Source organism: Puntigrus tetrazona, chromosome 2, assembly GCF_018831695.1.
Source record: "Puntigrus tetrazona isolate hp1 chromosome 2, ASM1883169v1, whole genome shotgun sequence".
NCBI classification, from domain to species: Eukaryota; Metazoa; Chordata; class Actinopteri; order Cypriniformes; family Cyprinidae; genus Puntigrus; species Puntigrus tetrazona.
In genome coordinates, this window is record NC_056700.1 from 3,047,082 (window position 1) to 3,064,609 (window position 17,528).

At 37.3% G+C, this 17,528-nt stretch overlaps 1 protein-coding gene across 4 annotated transcripts in view; it reads left to right on the top strand.

Annotated features, from left to right (window-relative positions):
- Positions 1 to 17,521, top strand: part of dpp6b (dipeptidyl-peptidase 6b) — a 108,894-nt gene extending 91,373 nt beyond the window's left edge. For all 4 annotated transcript variants that reach the window (XM_043222200.1, XM_043222186.1, XM_043222193.1 and 1 more), the window contains 19 exons: positions 1,177 to 1,297; positions 4,166 to 4,320; positions 4,925 to 5,022; positions 6,450 to 6,576; positions 6,859 to 6,897; positions 6,972 to 7,079; positions 8,094 to 8,185; positions 8,311 to 8,358; positions 8,442 to 8,554; positions 10,263 to 10,316; positions 11,765 to 11,863; positions 11,941 to 12,010; positions 12,856 to 13,050; positions 13,133 to 13,187; positions 13,797 to 13,914; positions 14,001 to 14,059; positions 14,631 to 14,703; positions 14,806 to 14,879; positions 16,025 to 17,521. In XM_043222200.1, the coding sequence (XP_043078135.1) occupies positions 1,177 to 1,297; positions 4,166 to 4,320; positions 4,925 to 5,022; positions 6,450 to 6,576; positions 6,859 to 6,897; positions 6,972 to 7,079; positions 8,094 to 8,185; positions 8,311 to 8,358; positions 8,442 to 8,554; positions 10,263 to 10,316; positions 11,765 to 11,863; positions 11,941 to 12,010; positions 12,856 to 13,050; positions 13,133 to 13,187; positions 13,797 to 13,914; positions 14,001 to 14,059; positions 14,631 to 14,703; positions 14,806 to 14,879; positions 16,025 to 16,174 (1,848 nt within the window). In that variant the 3' untranslated portion in view covers positions 16,175 to 17,521. The remainder of the gene's footprint in view (positions 1 to 1,176; positions 1,298 to 4,165; positions 4,321 to 4,924; positions 5,023 to 6,449; positions 6,577 to 6,858; positions 6,898 to 6,971; positions 7,080 to 8,093; positions 8,186 to 8,310; positions 8,359 to 8,441; positions 8,555 to 10,262; positions 10,317 to 11,764; positions 11,864 to 11,940; positions 12,011 to 12,855; positions 13,051 to 13,132; positions 13,188 to 13,796; positions 13,915 to 14,000; positions 14,060 to 14,630; positions 14,704 to 14,805; positions 14,880 to 16,024) is intronic.
- The last annotated feature ends 7 nt before the right edge of the window (positions 17,522 to 17,528 follow it).

Sequence of the window (17,528 nt, forward strand, 5' to 3'; positions counted from 1 at the left end):
TCGGCAGCATTTCCGAAGCTACGTTTGCATTTTCTCTGAACAGTTATCTTAAAAAGCCTTTAAAAAATGTTTTAAAAAAATTCATAGCTAGCTAACACTTCCACGTCTAGTCTTTATCGACATTGTTTATTCATATTGTTTTCTTGATTTAAGCTTACATTTGAACACATTTAATTTGGACAAAACTGTTGGTTGCGGAAAGAATGACGCCAGAAGAAACATCGGTTTGCACAATAAACAATTATTTATTTCATATAAACTGCCATTAATAAAAAAATAGAGCTGTCTTCAAGTATCTGTTGTAGCAGATAAAAAAAAAAGTGCTGTTTTAAACCGAATTTCCTCTTAATGAAATACTGTTGTATCGTAGTTTGTTATCATTCTTGTTTTTAAGTGTTTGTTTGCATAAATTAGTACAGCGTATCTGTCTGCGATTTTCCCAGTAAAATCTAATTACTGTAGCGTCACACAACATCGGAAATATCCACCAGAGACGTTACCACACATATATATACTCAGATTTAATGTAAACTGATCATTTGTCTATTTCAGTATCGATGTGGTCTCTCTGTTATGCTTTCGCACAAAAGCGTAGTAACCTTGGTATGCGGCTGAATACTTTACCCTTAAATAAACGTTGAATTGGCTTTTCATCTGCGTTCAATTGTCCTCCAGAGCACATCAGTGACCACATTTTTCCTGCAGCCTTGTTCCTGGAAGTATTTTTCACTTTGTTTTCTCCATATACATTGTTTTTAAGCCTTGAACCACAATTACGACATTTGAAAACCTGATATAAACACCCAGGTTCAAGGCTGTGCTTTCATTCTTGTATGTGGAGATGAACTACTCTCTGAATAAAAACAATGACTCTATTTCGAAAGATTCAATAGAATTGAAAGCTAATGTTAAATTCTCAGAAATGTAGCACAACCAGGGCCAGTTTTTCAGTGTGTCTGAGCATCTTTCTGATTGGTGGATCTCTCTTCGGGGATTGTGGGTAGTGTAGTTTTTAAAGCTGAAATCATACTTCTTGAAGTGCTATCGCTTAACAATCTCAGAGATCATGGTAAATCTGTCTCGAAAGCGTGCTCTAAAATCTGTCTTATTTCAGGAGCTGCTTTGTCTGTTTTAACGTGGTCTTTCCAATAATCATTTGTTATTTTTTTCGGACAGATTTTCATATTTGAGAATAACATCTACTACAAAGCGCAAGTGAACAGCCCATCCATCCGGCTGGTGTCCACGGGCAGTCTGGGGGTCGTATTTAATGGACATGCTGACTGGCTCTATGAAGGTAAAACCCATAAGCATGAATAATAAAAAACCCAGAGCGAGTAATAAAAGAGCAGAAGCGATTGTGAGGGTCTGATGTGTTTGTATACAGTGTCTCGTCCATCTCTCTGACTCATCTCTCATCTCTCTGATTTTTATTTACATTTATTTCATTATTTATTTTGGGTTGGGGTCAGCATGAAAATTTAGCTCTGATGGAATAAATGATAATCTATATATATATATATATATATATATATATATATATATATATATATAGTTTAAATAATTAATAATATCGTAGATATTTTAATATTGTTAATATTGTGACGTGGTCCCTAAAATAAAACGTTAGCCGCAATTGCAAGGAAAAATTCTTACTGTAAATGCAAACACATTTTAGCAATTTTCAAGATATTATATCCATGTGGCATGTAATTGAGGCAGAGCGAAATGCCGTGGGTTAAAAATGAAAGAACCTTGATGGCATCAGCTGAAAAGGAAAGCCATTTTAAAGGAGGAGCAAGTTATTACATTTTGATGAAATATTACAAAAAACATTTTTTTGCTTTGAATCGCTTGCACGATATACGACCAGCAACATGTATTAAGGAAGTAAACAGGGTCAGACTGGCTTTGAGTTTTCAGCACGTGTGTATCGTGAGCAGAAGTAAAGCAGGTCAGCAGCAGCTCATTCTTCATCAGGGTCACCAATCCTCTGCATCTATACTAAACCTCAACTAGTTTACAGGTTTATGGGCTTTGCAGGAATGTGGACACTTTTATCATTGAAACGTGGGAAACGGTTTACTAGAATAATATTTTGTAATTTAAAAAAAAAAGTGGCCAAAATCAATTTAGAGCAATTATAGCATTCAATCATTAAATGTTTTAATAACAGGATATGCACAGCTAATCATTTTACTATATTGTTGAGTCAAAATGTGCCTGATGTAAAAAAAAAAACACCAAAAAACATACATAACAAAAAATAAGCTGTTTTCAGTGCTGCTAATATTTTTTTTTTTTTTTTTGGGTTGGGGTCAGCATACTGGATGAAAATTCAGCTCTGACGGAATAAATGATCATCTAATATACATTGTTTAAATAATGAATAATCATTTTTATAATATTTTGGATCAAATAAATGCAGTATAGTCTTTTATATCTTAGATTTTACAAGCAAGCCGGTATTATAGTCTTCATTCATTAATATCTGTGTAATATCGATCGGTTTTGCTCCTGATCTATGGAGATGTTTCTGAATGGTTCCTCCAGAAACACACGTCTCAACCTTTGATTTACCTCCTTCATTTCCCTTTATCCGTGGCTTTAGCTGTAATGAGAGTGTTGGGGGTAATAAACTTAATGCAGCTGTTTTTCATAGTTTGTACAACTGAAGAACGTATCTTTTTCAAAGCATTACCGGCAAACAGGCCAGTGGCCTATTATAAACCTTAATAATAGATTCGCTTGTGCGTATTATACGAAAGTGTTCATCGGTAGTGTTTTTTTCCCTAGTCATTCTCGGCTGTCATTCCTGCTGTATGAGGGTACATTAGCAGCGTGTATAAACTTTATTGTATATCAGTAATTGGTTTTATCTCATTCCGAGGCTATTCTTAGTCACATGCTCTTACAACATCTGCTTATTCTCTGCAGACGTCTGCCGCCACCCTGTGGTCTTACATTTCCTGACAGACAGCATTTAATCTGAACGCACAGCAAGAGCCGGTTCTCATAGGGAAAAACGCAAATGTTGTCATTTGTGGAACATAATAGAAGATATTTTGATGAATGCTCAAGCTGCTCCTTTCCATGACACAAAGTGGACGTTTATATTAAACTAGGAGTGTTTTGTGATACTTCGGTCAACTTTTGTTATATGCAATGTAAACCTAAAACGTATTAAAAATAGCTTTCAATTATAGGTTAAACACAAATAAATACTACAAGTCTAGAAATATGACAAAACATTATATTAAAATGATAAAAGCACATTAAAACTTTAAAATAGCAAATATATTTATGACAGAAATATTACTAAAATATAAAAAAATGGCAAAAGCCTATTACAGAATTATTTCAACTTAAACTAAAATTAAAAAAAGAAACTATCAAAAAAAAAGCAAATGCGTGCTATAAAAGTATATTAATAAAACTACTAAAACGACACTCACAGACAATAGAAACTGGCTATAAAACAGACACACTGCTGAATTTCTCTAGTGGTGTTTTGCAGAAAAACACATGGGTTTGTTCTGACGTTAAGCTGAAAACAAACTAACTGGCAGAATTTTAATTATTGGGCAGCTATTCCTTTAAGAATCTGGAGCCATGGTGCAGCGGTTAATCTTTCAGGCGCTCGTGTGGGCGATGTAGGTTCGAACAGAACTGTCTATAGACGTCAGGGCTTCTGTTTGCGAATGGTTTTCAGTTTAAATCACGCATTTAATGGCACAATGTAATGCAATGTATGAAAATGTCCTGAATAAGCCCTATTCTTGCACCTAAAATAAATAAATAAATAAATAACTCTCAGTGTTGTTCTCATCTAGGTTGCGTAATGTCTTAATGAGCTCTAGAGGTCCGGTTCGTGGTGTCACAGACAGTCGTATTTTACATTCCCTCGTGTGACGGCGGCTCTGTACGGAGTGATGGATGAGACTCCCGAGGCTGCAGCCTACAGGCAAATGGATGCGATAAATCACACGCGCTGTTTTTGCACATGTTGCAGTTATGCATTTCGCAGCGTGTCCTCTGTCCTCGAGAATATTTAATCCTTTAACGCACATCATAATCTGACAGAGACGGCGTCACCTGCTTCCTTTAGTGTAAAGCTTGAGTTTTGTGTTGAATCCACTCGTGTTTCATTTGTTTGTGTTCACAGAGGAGATCTTCCAGGGTCAGATCGCTCACTGGTGGTCACCAGATGGTCTCAGACTGGCGTATGCCACCATCAACGACACTCTGGTGCCCAAGATGGAGATACCCATATTCACAAACGCACTGTATCCCAGCGGACAGGAGTACCGCTACCCTAAAGTAAATCTCTGCAGCTTCTTTAACGACTTCCAGTGTCTCTGTAACCTTGAAATGATGTTCTGGTGGTTGCCGTTGTCTTGAGCGACATTTAAAGGAACAGCGCGCCCAAAATTGCAAACTCTTGTCTTTTTCCAAACAATATGACTTTGGTTTATCTTCAGAACACAAAAGGAGGTATTTGTTATGTCCTCTCATTGTTTTAGTTTATCCATTGAAAGTAAACCAACATTTAAGCATGAAAAAAGTAATCCGGGTAAAACAAATGAACACGTTTAATTTAGGCTTTTATTATGTTATTTGTATACGCAGAGCGCGTCAGATATGGTCAACCGAAGCTTGATGCACGAGAACTAACCTCATTGCTCCTCAAGCGTCAAGCATGCACACACTTTCAGTGGATGGATAAAAAATAATGAGAGAATATTAAAAAATGTCGAAGAGTGTTGCAGTTGAGAGCAACCCATTGACTACCATAGCATTTTTGTCGATGGCTACCAGCAACTGTTTGTTTTCCAACATTCTTCAAAATGTCTTCATTAGATTTTTTTTTCTTGTGAAATATGCCTTTGAGGGTCTCGTGACGATATCTCTGTTGTCTGTGCAGGCAGGGGAGGAGAACCCTGATATCTATTTGTCAGTGGTGAGTCTGAACGGCCCTTTACACACAGTGAGGATGAGGAAACCTGAGGACCCCAGAATCAGGTGAAGATCTGCCGATGACCACACAACAGCATGCTTTACCATGCTCTGTTACCTTTAGGAGTTTACAGTGACCCCAAATCAAGTGCCATCCAAAAGATCGTAGTAAAATTGACTAAACTAACTTCACTTTTCAAAGTTATCTTTTGCGTGTGTTTTGCCTTGCCAATTTACACATTCATGCAAGTGCAGACCTTTCAGATGAAAAAGAAGTCATTTTTCTGTGCACATCCATAGAGAGAGAGAGGTGCAATTACATACGGTTAGACACATACACACACAGTTATGTGAAAATATATGTGAGTTTAGACCCTTGCATTTAGTTTTAAAGAGACAGCAGCCTAGAAATACCTACTTCTGTCTGGTCTGCTAATCAAACAACACCACAGCTTTAACAAAGATGAATCTGTATTTAACTTGTGCAGTAAGCCTTTTTGTGTTGTTTTACACTTAATTATAGCATTTCTGCACCCGAATACTACTGTTTCTGTCTTTATATAGCCTATAATTTCATGTTGTAAGGCTGTTCATCTATGTCTGTAATTTGTGCAGTTGTTCTTATTGTATTGCTGACTTTCGTAATTAAGCTAGTAGTTTCTGTTGGGGTATAGAAATCCTTAAATTAAGCTTTTTTGTAATAAATTCAAAACTGATCTGAAACTCAGAATCAGTAGTATGAATCAGTAGTGACTCAGAATCAGTAGTATGAATCAGTAGTGACTCAGAATCAGTAGTATGAATCAGTAGTGACTCAGAATCAGTAGTATGAATCAGTAGTGACTCAGAATCAGTAGTATGAATCAGTAGTGACTCAGAATCAGTAGTATGAATCAGTAGTGACTCAGAATCAGTAGTATGATTCGAACCGAGATCTGTTGCTCCACATATATTTATGTTTTTGAAAGTCTGCATTTATTTGGTAAAAATACAGTAAATATAGCTGTTTTTTATTATGGTTGATATTTATTCCTGTGATGAAAAATTGAGTGTTTTTTTTTTAGCATCAAAATTCCAGTGCACAGCGTCACATGATTCTTCATATGCTGATTTTTCTATGGAAACATTTGTTGTAATTTTCAGTTAATATTTTTATGGAATTCATGACGGATTTTTCCAGGATTCACTGATGAAAAAAGAACAGTATTTATTTGAAACTGTAACATTATAAACGTATTTACTGTCACTTTTGATCATTTTTATGTGTCCATTCTGAATAAAAATATACGCTTCTTAATGTATATTTTTTATGATATTGTTTCTCTTTAACAAACTGCATTACTCCGCAGAAGAATTGCTTTTAACAGCATTTTTGAATTAAGCTAATGAACAAAAAATCTATTTTGCCCAAAGCCTTTCATAAATAAACACATTTGCCACAAGAGACGTACACGGTTTGAAGTGGTATTTGAACCAGCTTCCCTCTTTTGCAGGAAAGATTACTACATCACGATGGTGAAGTGGGCCACCAGCACCAAACTAGCGGTAAACTGGCTGAACAGAGCGCAGAACAACTCCATCCTGACCCTGTGTGAGGCCACCACGGGCATCTGCACAAAGGTGCCTTCTGATACACACACTTAATTATCACTGCCGTCCGTTCTCGAGTCATTAAGACAGTCAAACGACTCAAATGAAAGTGCGCGAATTACGTCATGACCTTTAATTTTCCAGAAAAGGCTGTAAGGGTGACAGCGTCTATTGTTACATCCAAATGTATTAAAATGCATGTCAGTTCAGTGAAAGAAAGCATCAGTCAGTGCTTCGGCTGTATATAAAGGGCTTAGTCGAACAATAGGAGACATACAGAGAAAAAACAATAATCTGTCGGTGTGTTTTCAGAAACACGAAGACGAGAGTGACAGCTGGCTTCACAGACAGGTGAGTCACGCACCGCGCGTGTGGGATGTGTGTGTAAGAGAACGCCGCTCCATTGTTGGTGAATCTCTCTGCAGAACGAACCCCCGCTGTTCTCCAGAGACGGGTACAGGTTCTTCTTCACCCGCGCCGTTCCACAGGGAGGCCGAGGGAAGTTTTTCCACATATCCATGTCCACGTCCCAGGTGAGCTGTCACCGAGAAACCACACTTACGAAGCTTTAAACTATAGTTTAGCCAGATTTTTAGCTGAAACCGCGGTGATTCATATAGCGAGAGCCTAAAAAAGAATATCAAGGATGCTGGTGATTTATTGAGTTCTTACATGTTCGGTCTGTGCAAGACACTGAACATTATTTAAAATGATCATTATTTACTCGCGCTCATATTACGGAGCAGTTAAATGCTTGAATCGGATTGGCTGATGAGTCGTGGCCGCATCACTACCTCGGGTGTACATTATTTTTCATCAATTATACTTAATCGCATCCAAAATAACGTTTTTGTTTACATAATATATGAGTGTACACTGTGTATATTTATTATGTATATATAAATACGAACACATGCATGTATATATTTAATAAAAAAAAAAAGTTGATGTATTTAATATGTAATACAATAAATATATAAATGTATATATATATATGTATATTTTCAAAATATATATAATGAATGTGTGTGTATTTATATATACATAAATAAAAACAGTAATGAAGTAATGTCTGCTTGACATCTGTGTGCTGCTACATATGTTATGTAAACAAAAACTTTTCTTTTGGATGCAATTAATCGCAATAAATCATTTGACAGCGGTAATTACATACGTTATTGTCTGTAATCCATAGATGAACCAGTGGTTAATTGATGAACAGGACATCACTACGGACAGTTTGTCTGAGGCTATGCTTCTATTAATCTAAAAAAATACTTGCGCATGTCAATTGTTTCACTTCATAAGGCATCAATATATCGTCAGGATTTATACCCACAGGTATGAGTTTTGTCTTGCCTGATGCATAAAGTGCCAGCAGCCAACGACTTACATTTTCTGAATCAGCAAGGAGCACGCTTTTAGCAGTTAAAACGTTCTTCTGAAGTTCTGCCGATGTGAAAAGAGTAACTGAACAGCAAATATTAATTTTCGGGTGAACTACCACTTTAACAGCGTGACTTTCTGTTGTTGTTGATGTTTTTTAGCCCAACAGCAGCACAGACACGCTTCAGTCGCTGACGTCAGGAGACTGGGACGTGACGGAGATACTAGCCTACAACGAGAACACCAAGCTTGTGTAAGGAGCAGCTTTCAAAAGCCCCAGATGCTGGATTCTATCCACGTCAAACAATAAAAAATTTAACTGAATTTTAATTTTAATGCCATTACTCCCTTTTGTGACGTATTAAAATGTCTTTGCAGATACTTCCTGAGTACAGAAGACGATGCAAGACGGCGTCACCTCTACAGGTATGAGAGACACACACACACACACACACACACTAATGTAATTGAGAAGCATTGCACCGATGACGTGTGGTGTTTTTTTTTAGCGCCAACACCACAGGATCCTTCAACCGCCGCTGTCTTTCCTGTAATTTAAGCTGTGGATACGTCAGTGGATCATTCAGTCCAGATGCTAACTACTTCCTTCTCAACTGCAAAGGTTTATGCTTTTTCTATGCAAACATCTGTAACGAAAGTGCTTTTTAAAGACAAACCTGTGTGAGCTCAGGGTTGTTAATCGAGTGCGTGTGCTGTTGAACCAACCCATGTTTCATGACGCTGTACAGAAAACTCCACCAATTAGAGAGTTCCAGTGAACAGAGCTCCTCCCACTCCCTTGAAGCACTGCAAATCAATCACGTCTCCCTATATGCACTCAAATTATTTATATATTTGTATGTGTAGTAATATTTTGCAATTAACTTAAAGTGTTTATATTCTGTACAGCTTAATACGTTACATATTTTTAATTGATGTTTAATTTTATTACATCAAAATCATTAAGTACATAGTCTTGCGATTTTTTTGCATCGAGTAAATGTTAATGTTGAGTTTATGCTTATAACTGTGGTTTGTTTTTGTTTTTTTTAAATCCCTATGAATCAAACGAAACTAAAAAAATACTTACGCATCCAATGAAGCTGAAAAAGTGGATGGTGCCAATGCACTATATTACACGGCTTAATAATTAATTTTAATTATTCAGTTTCTGCATTCTGATGCCGTGTAACTGATTGTTGTCATAAGAAACCTTTTTTCTACATTGCTGTATTGCTAGCTTTATATCTAATATCCTTTCATGCATTATAGAATAGTTCATAATGTATTGAAATAGATCATTCCACAATAATAGACATTTAGCGCTATTGGACCAGAAATAATATGGAATACAAAGACAAGAGTTTCAGTTATTAGTATGTTTTATATCTAATTTGATCTTGGCTCAGTGACTCTGGCTGATCTGAGCGTGTTAGTCATGACATCATTACCATGCTGTGTGTTTTATCAACAAAAAAGCGCGGTTGCCATGGTCACTGATCAGTTTAGCAGGGTCTGTTGAGCACGGGGAAAGGTCAGTGTTTGTGTTATTAATTAGATGAAGTCAGAGCAGAGCCTTATGGTCCCTGCAGCGTGACGACAGAAAGAGTGTAGTTGATGCAGGCCACCGGTTGTAGCAAAACTCAGCTTTAGGTGCTATATAATTATTCCGTGAGTGCATTGATAATTTCCCATCTTCGAAAACAGATCATCTGATCAGTAATTAAAATCAAAACAATCTGTTATAATAGAATTTCCAGTACTTTAACTCGGCAAGGTCGCATCAAATTGACCAAAAGTGACAGTAAAGGCAATTATAACTTTACTAAATATTTCTATTTAAATAAATGCTGTTCTTTTGATCTTATTTTTTTTCATCAGGCAATAATAAAATATGGTTTCCACAAAAATGTGAAGCATCACAACTAATTTTAATAGCTTTCTTATTGATTCCTGAAGGATCATGTGACACGTGCAATTATATTAAAATAAAAAAATAATATTTCATAGTACTTTCATACTTTATTGATATTTCCGGTTAGGTCTGGAGAGCAAAAGAGAGAGAGAGAAAAAAAATGTAATTGACCCAAACTTACACTTGTACATCACAATATTCACAAAAATACAAAAAAAATGGTATAAATAATATTAATATAAATTTAGTTAGCGATATATAAAGTGGTTACATGCCGTTTAGAGATGTGTTTTATCTGAAGTAGATTATATTTCACATATATAATAACTCACCCAATGTGTATATGTGTATGCTCAGCTAGGGCTTGTTTTTGTGAGATGGGCTGACATGAACGTCTTGTGTTTTTTGCGTGCAGGTCCCGGTGTGCCTCACACAGCCGTGTACAGCACCAGAGACGGAGAGTACGAGAGTGAGTCCTCGGTCTGTTACTGCACTAAACGCTATCAGACACCCCATCACGTTCACTTTATCAGCTCTAAACCCAAGAGCTTGTTTTACTGGAAAGGTATTTCTCACCCAGAAGACATGATAGAACACCTAGATATGCTCTTTATCAATGGTGTTCAAAGGTTAAATGTGCTTGAAGATAAAGGAAAACATTTATCAAATTGTGTACACCGTGTCCTCGGGATCTCTTCTGTTAGAGCGTGAGCGGAGACGATGGAGAACTGCTGTGCGTTTAGTATAATTAGCAGTGATTATCATCGGCCACTTGCAGGACGAAACAGACTTTGACTGTTTAGCTGGTTAGCATGACCGTTAGCCCCTGCTGGCAATTGTTGTAGCTAAATCATTCTGGAGGAAAAAGTGACTTATTCTTCATTTAATATGATGATGCATGATGCGATATGTTTATGTGGTTTAAGGTGCCAAAAACATGTCGATTTGTACAAAACTCATCACTCTGAGAAGCGAGGTATGCTTTGATTGGCCAGTTATCCAGTGCGTTGTGATTGGCTGAATACCTCAAGCGTGTGACCAAGGCCCTTTACCGCAACATGATGCCGTGACCCACACCATGATACAAAAACAACACATTACAGACGAGGCATTTGTTGCATCCAGTGAGGCATAATTACTTATTACCGTAACTTAGTACTGTTTTTTTACACGTCACAAATGGCGCCACACAAACATAACACCATGTCTGCATTCGTGATCGCAGAAACGACAAACAAGCACTGCCCTTCAGCGCTCAAAACTCATGACTGAACAGTAATAGCAGGTTCTTTTCATTCGAAAACGCGACTTATTAAAGTTTGTGAGTCAGAAGCGCCAGACTGTCCTTGCAAAGTTGGAATTGCCTCACTTTATAATGTCTGTGACTGCTCTGTTAGGTTCAGGAATCAGTCTTCTGTACATGCACTAAACACACTCTAATATTTGTGCTGAACTGTTCTAAAACAGTGACGTAAATACAAATTGACCATTGATTACTAGTTGAGTCCTCTTTTGGAAGCACAGACAAAGTTGCGTCACTTTCACAGCAAAACACAGCGTCTCCAGAACATGGCGACGGCAATGACATTTTTATTTATTTATTTTTTATGAATGAATTAATTTATGTTTTAATTGAGCACCATATCAGCATATTAGAATGATTCCTGGAGTAATGATGCTATAAAACAGGAATAAATTACATTTTAAAATATGTTACAATAGAAAATAGTTCTCACTGTTCTCACTAATTTTATACTGTAAAAGCATTAATAGTATTACTGCTTTTATTGTAAATAAAGCTTAAGTGAACATAAGAGACTTTTTTTAAATCATTAAAAGATCTTGCTGGCACAAACTTGTGTTTATTTTATAGTAGATAAGCACATTTCTGTATGTGTTTCACTCTGTTTCCCTCAGAGCTGCTGGATGTGGAGCTCAATGAGCAGTTGAACACCACCGTGAACAACACTCAGATGCCCAAAGTAGAGTACAGAAAGATCAACATAGAGGATTACTGTGAGTATCTTACAGCAGACTCTCAGAGTCAGGTTTCACAAAGCTGATGATTTACAGTAACTTAATCATTTGTGCAGCTCTGAGCATGCAGATCCTGAAGCCAGCCGGGTTTCTAGAAACGTCTCACTACCCCTTACTGCTGCTGGTGTAAGTGATTCACACACACAGAATAAGTGATGCATGATCCACACCAACAAAACACAAGAACACGGCGGATCCCAGCAAAGATCGGACTAAACAGTAAAACAAATAGAGCACTTTAGTGTACTTGGGCTTGCGTAAAGACGGCAGTCAAAACATAACGACGTTCACTAACACTGTGAAGGTTTTCAGTTGGATCGCGTCTTCTTTAGCATGCGGTGCGGAGAACTTCGAATTTAGAGAACGACAAATTTATAGTCATGTACATTACGTGCATTATTACTTTGATGCGTTCAAAACATCTGTTAGTGCGGGTTTTCCAGGTAATGCATGTTTGATGTAAGTACTATCAAGCATTGTGCATGTTACTCTTTGACAGACGTTGTCATCATAATATTCAAATCATGCGGATTTATCATGCGGGGATAGTTTTATTAAGTATTCATTGAAGTGATTTGATGTGCTAGAGCAAGTATTCAGTGAGAGAGTGTTATTTGGTTATATGTAGTTATGTTGTAATTTAGTTCAATTGACAGATAGCTGATCTAAAATTCTGACTATATAACACACGTGAGAGAATGTTGGATTTTTGGGCAATTATAAAACATGCTGGACATGTTTGAAATGCTTTCAGCATAATTCTTTAGACTTATTTTGTGTTTTAGCTTGCATAAATTACGCTCCAATGGCGCGAATTTGTGAAATGTGATCCAGATATTTCATCATAATATTCAGGTACAAGGTGTTAGAAATCAGAGCTTTGTTCCGATGCAGTGAATGTACTGTGATATTGTTCGATGAGATGTTCCTCCAGCATGGCAGGTTCTGACGTGTTTGATTGGCTCCGGCAGGGACAGCACCCCCGGTGGTCAGATGGTGACGGAGCGGTTTCAGGTGGACTGGACCACGGTGCTGGTCAGCTCCTTCAACACCATAGTCATGCGTCTGGACGGCCGCGGCAGTGGCTTTCAGGGCACAAACCTCCTCCACCGCATCAGGAAGAAACTGGGGGAGTTCGAGGAGAGAGACCAGCTGGAAGCTCTTAGGTCAGATCATCCACACGAACGAATCTAAAGGTCCAGCTTCAGGTCCACTTCACGCTCACATCTGTTCTTTGGTTCTCTGCAGAGAGATCTCACAGCAGCCGTTCATCGACAGCTCAAGAATCGGAGTTTATGGAAAGGTGGGTTTGTAGGGGAATGAGTGCCGTGATGCTAATAGCTAGTAAGTGAGTTGTTTACCTGGTGATTTTTTTCTAAGTAGTGAGATAGCATGGCAGAATGCTTTCATCTCACTGCACGCTTAGGTATTTTAGTTGTATTAAATATTCTAAAAATTGTATAAATATTTTAAATTAACTTAATTTGCTTTATTTCATATTTTTTGTAAAAACATTAATTTATTTTTGAAATATTACAATTTAGTTTTTTTTACCATTTATTTAATTTAATTAGTACTTTTAATGCTTCAGCGTCTTGTTTATGTTTTATTTCAGTTACATTATCGATGAGCAAAATCAGTTTTAGTTTACTATAATAACTGCCTGGAAAGCAATCATTATTACAGTTTGACGAATGATTACAAAGAAAAAAGCATACACTGATGATTCCTTCAAAATAAAAGCGTGAACGTGTTAAGAATCGGTTTTGATTGCGTGTTGCCTCCAGGTCGTCTGTATTGTAAAGTTTATAATAATTTTCTCTTAATGAAATTGTACTGTGTGAAACATGATTCTATCATTCAGCATCGTTCCTGTTCCTGCTCGCTAATAACCTGTTTTTGTCTGTTTCAGGCATATGGAGGATACCTGGCCAGCAGACTATTACGCTCAGATGAAAATCCAAATATGTTTAAGTTCAAAATCAAGTGTGGCACAGCCATCTCTCCCATCACTGATTTCTCTTTATACGGTATGATGTCACATCCTGCGTTCGATCTCTCGCCTGTCATTCATTCATCAGAATAAAATGATTACTCCCGGTCTTCTGTTCCGCAGCTTCCGCGTTTTCTGAACGCTATTTAGGATCACCGCAGGCCAGTAAGAGAGAATATGAGGTAATGCTTTAATCTGGATTAAAATCATATTATTTGAAAATGTTCATTTCGATTAGTTAATAGGGATTACATGATTTCAAAGTGTTCCCTCAATTGCATTAAATTATTTATTAATTGACTTTTTAATTCTTTCTTTTCTTTTTCATTTTTTAATTCATGTCATGCGTGAGGTTCCCAAATATCTAAATATCTACTTGAAGTCCTCCTGAGATTTAAAAATAATAAATGTTTTTTTAAATATATAATATATATATATATATATATATATATATATATATATATATATATATATATATATATATATATATATATACACACACACACACATACACATACACACACAGTATATATTTATAAAATATTGACATGTATCTTCATGTATATAATTATATTAATATAATGTATATAATATATAGATATTTCTAATTAATGTATACTTAAAAGCATGGTACACACATATATTATGTAAACAAAAAAACTTTTACATAATATTGGATGTGATTAATCGTTTGACAGCACTACTACAAATATTTCAAAAGTAGTTTGAGTAGTTTCTCTCTTATTTCTTCAGATGGCACGTTTAACAGAGCACTCGGAGCAACTGAGGGACAAGAAACTCTTGATAATTCACCCGACGGCTGACGGTAACGCTCGATTTAAACACTGCTTCGCTTTATTTCTGAAATAGATGCTTTTCTTTCACCTGTTTAACTGATTGTGTCTAACATTTCTTTCTGTTCACGCAGAGAAAGTCCATTTTCAGCACACGGCCAAATTTATCACCCACCTGATAAATGAGAAAGCTAATTATACATTACAGGTGAGAGCCCATCAGCTGCTATTTAAGGGTCTCCACTATCGACTCTCACGGATCGGAATTATTTAACAACTTTTTTGTGTTAACACCCTAGCAACTGCATAGCAACACGCATGGAACCACTAGCAACATGCTAACAACTCTAATACACGCTTAGCAACACAATAAAACTCTCGGAAACCCTAGCAACATGCAAAAAAAAAAAAAAAAACACTCAGACATCCTTAACAACCACAGAGTAACATGTTAAAACACAGATACCCTAGCAACATTAGAAACGCCTTAGAAACATTCAAAAAACACGCAGACACGGCGACCTGGCAACATGTTAAACACAGTCGGACACCCTTAACAACCAGATATTAACATACTAAATGCACTCACACAACAAAACACCCTAGCAACATGTTTAAAGTCATTTAGACACCCTAGCAACATGCACATTGACAAAACACTCTAACGTCTTCAACAACCACATAGCGACATATCCAAGCGCTAAAAACCACTCATTAATATTACCGTAAATTCTGGACTATAAAGCGCACCTGCATATAAGCCGCATCCGCTCTATTTTTAAAAAAATAAAAAAATAAACAAGCCGCACCTGCATATAAGCCGCATTGACGCTAAGCTTCCGAGCAGCAGCGCGGTTTCCTTCTTGTATAGCGAGATCGATGGCCTTCAACTTAAAACTTGCATCATACGAACTTCTTGGTGTGGGTTCCATGATGAAGGGGTGAGGATTTGAAAAGATAGAGTTTGACAGGATTGGTAATTTGTCGTCCTTCTGTCCGCTTCTACCGACTTATATCTGCTAAAGAGGAATTAGCATATGCTTCTTGAACTAGCGTATTCTTCTTTGCATTTATTTTGTCTTAGTTTTGATTCTAATTCCGGTTAGAGCGCCCCTAGCGGTGGGGAAAAAATCTGCAGAATAGCCGCACCTTTGTATGAGCCGCATGGTTCAAAACCTATGAAAAAAGTAGCGGCTATAGTCCAGAATTTACGGTACATTTTGGACTTATGTATTTCTGAATGAAACAGTATATTCTCTCTTTCTCTCTCTCATAAATGTATACACGCACACATTTAGAATCAGACAAATAAATGTAGCAGTTCTCGAGTGAGTGTTTTCTTTTGTCTGTCAGATCTACCCAGATGAAGGCCACTTCCTCCACTTGAGAGAGTCTCAGCTACATCTGAGCCAGTCGCTGGTCAACTTCTTCGTGGAGTGTTTCAGACCCCCAGAGATACTGACCGAAGAGAAACTGGAGCCGGACAACGAGGACGATGGTTAAAATTCTGCTCGGATCCAGCACAAGACAGCTTACAGCCCAATATGCAAACTCCTCCTCCCCCCACCTCACCCTCCTCCTCCTCCTCCTCCTCCTCCATCCCCATGGTAGTTCTGATGGCTTCTCCTGAGCCTCTGCATGGACCACGCCCCTCAACTCTGATTGGTTCATTGGCTCCAGGAAAGAATCCTGAATGACTTGGTGATACTCAAGAAGCAGTGGAGGCACTCTCCCACCGCCACACGAGCAGCGACGTGCGCGATTCGGTCAGAACTCTTTGGCTTGTGTTCTGTAATTCACGCATTGCCGAGGAAAGCTTTAAGAGATGATAGCACAATATACAGCAGAACGATTGGCCGGTATTAAAAGCTGCAGATTTACACGAAAGAATCATTTTCCCTGCTGCGTAACATTCTGATGAGTTCAGGACAGCTCCTTTGTTTGGGTATAAATGTTCTTGTGAACTCATTTGTTTCTGTCGTCAATGTCATCGTAATTCATGCTGAATGAATTAGCACAAAATATTTATAAAACCATCTCACGTGTCAGTTGAATGTGGTAATTTACATGAAAAAACTTGTGCATAAATCGTATACATAAAATGTTTATACGGGAATTAGTTCTGTGCATTTCATGAGGCTATTTTTTCATCAAACGTGCAAACGGTTGCATTAAATTTCAATTGTTGTAAGTATCCATATCAGCATGTCGGCACAATGGCATATTGTTCATTTGTGAATCGGCCCATTCTGAAAAAGGACAGTCTTGATTATTTCTTCTTCTTTTTTTATGTGAGTGCAGCTGCAAACGTCTGGATATTCGTTTAGTCACTGTGCCTTATTGGAGTATACCTGCTAAAGACAGGCAGTCCATGAGGTAGGACGAATAATTTATGGGGGGGAAAAAAAGAAAAATAAAGTTTTACGTTATCAAAGAGAACCACGCCACAATCCTGCCAAGAATCTTTAAAGTCCTGTGTACTGGTTGAGTTGTGAAGTAATCCAGTAGGTTGACTGAATACACAATTCATAGGACTAGCGTCTTCGGGCAGGTCTGCGTTTTATTTGGGGTTTTCCGTCGTGTGTGGTTACAAAGATCTTTGAAGAACGTTTTGCATAGAATATATTTTCTTGCTCTATAATTTGGCATGGTGGCAAGATGGTTTCTTTTGTTTTAATGTATCGATTTACGTGTCGTTACTTTTGACAGCTTGAATGTTCCTATGTGGTTCCACTCAATTTATTGTTGTAAGTGAAATCCTGTCTTGTAAGCAGATGCACTGATGTGTAAATTACAACTGTTTTGGTCCCTACTTGTGTGTACCTTGTACATAAAGCATTTTGAAAGCTATTTTGTC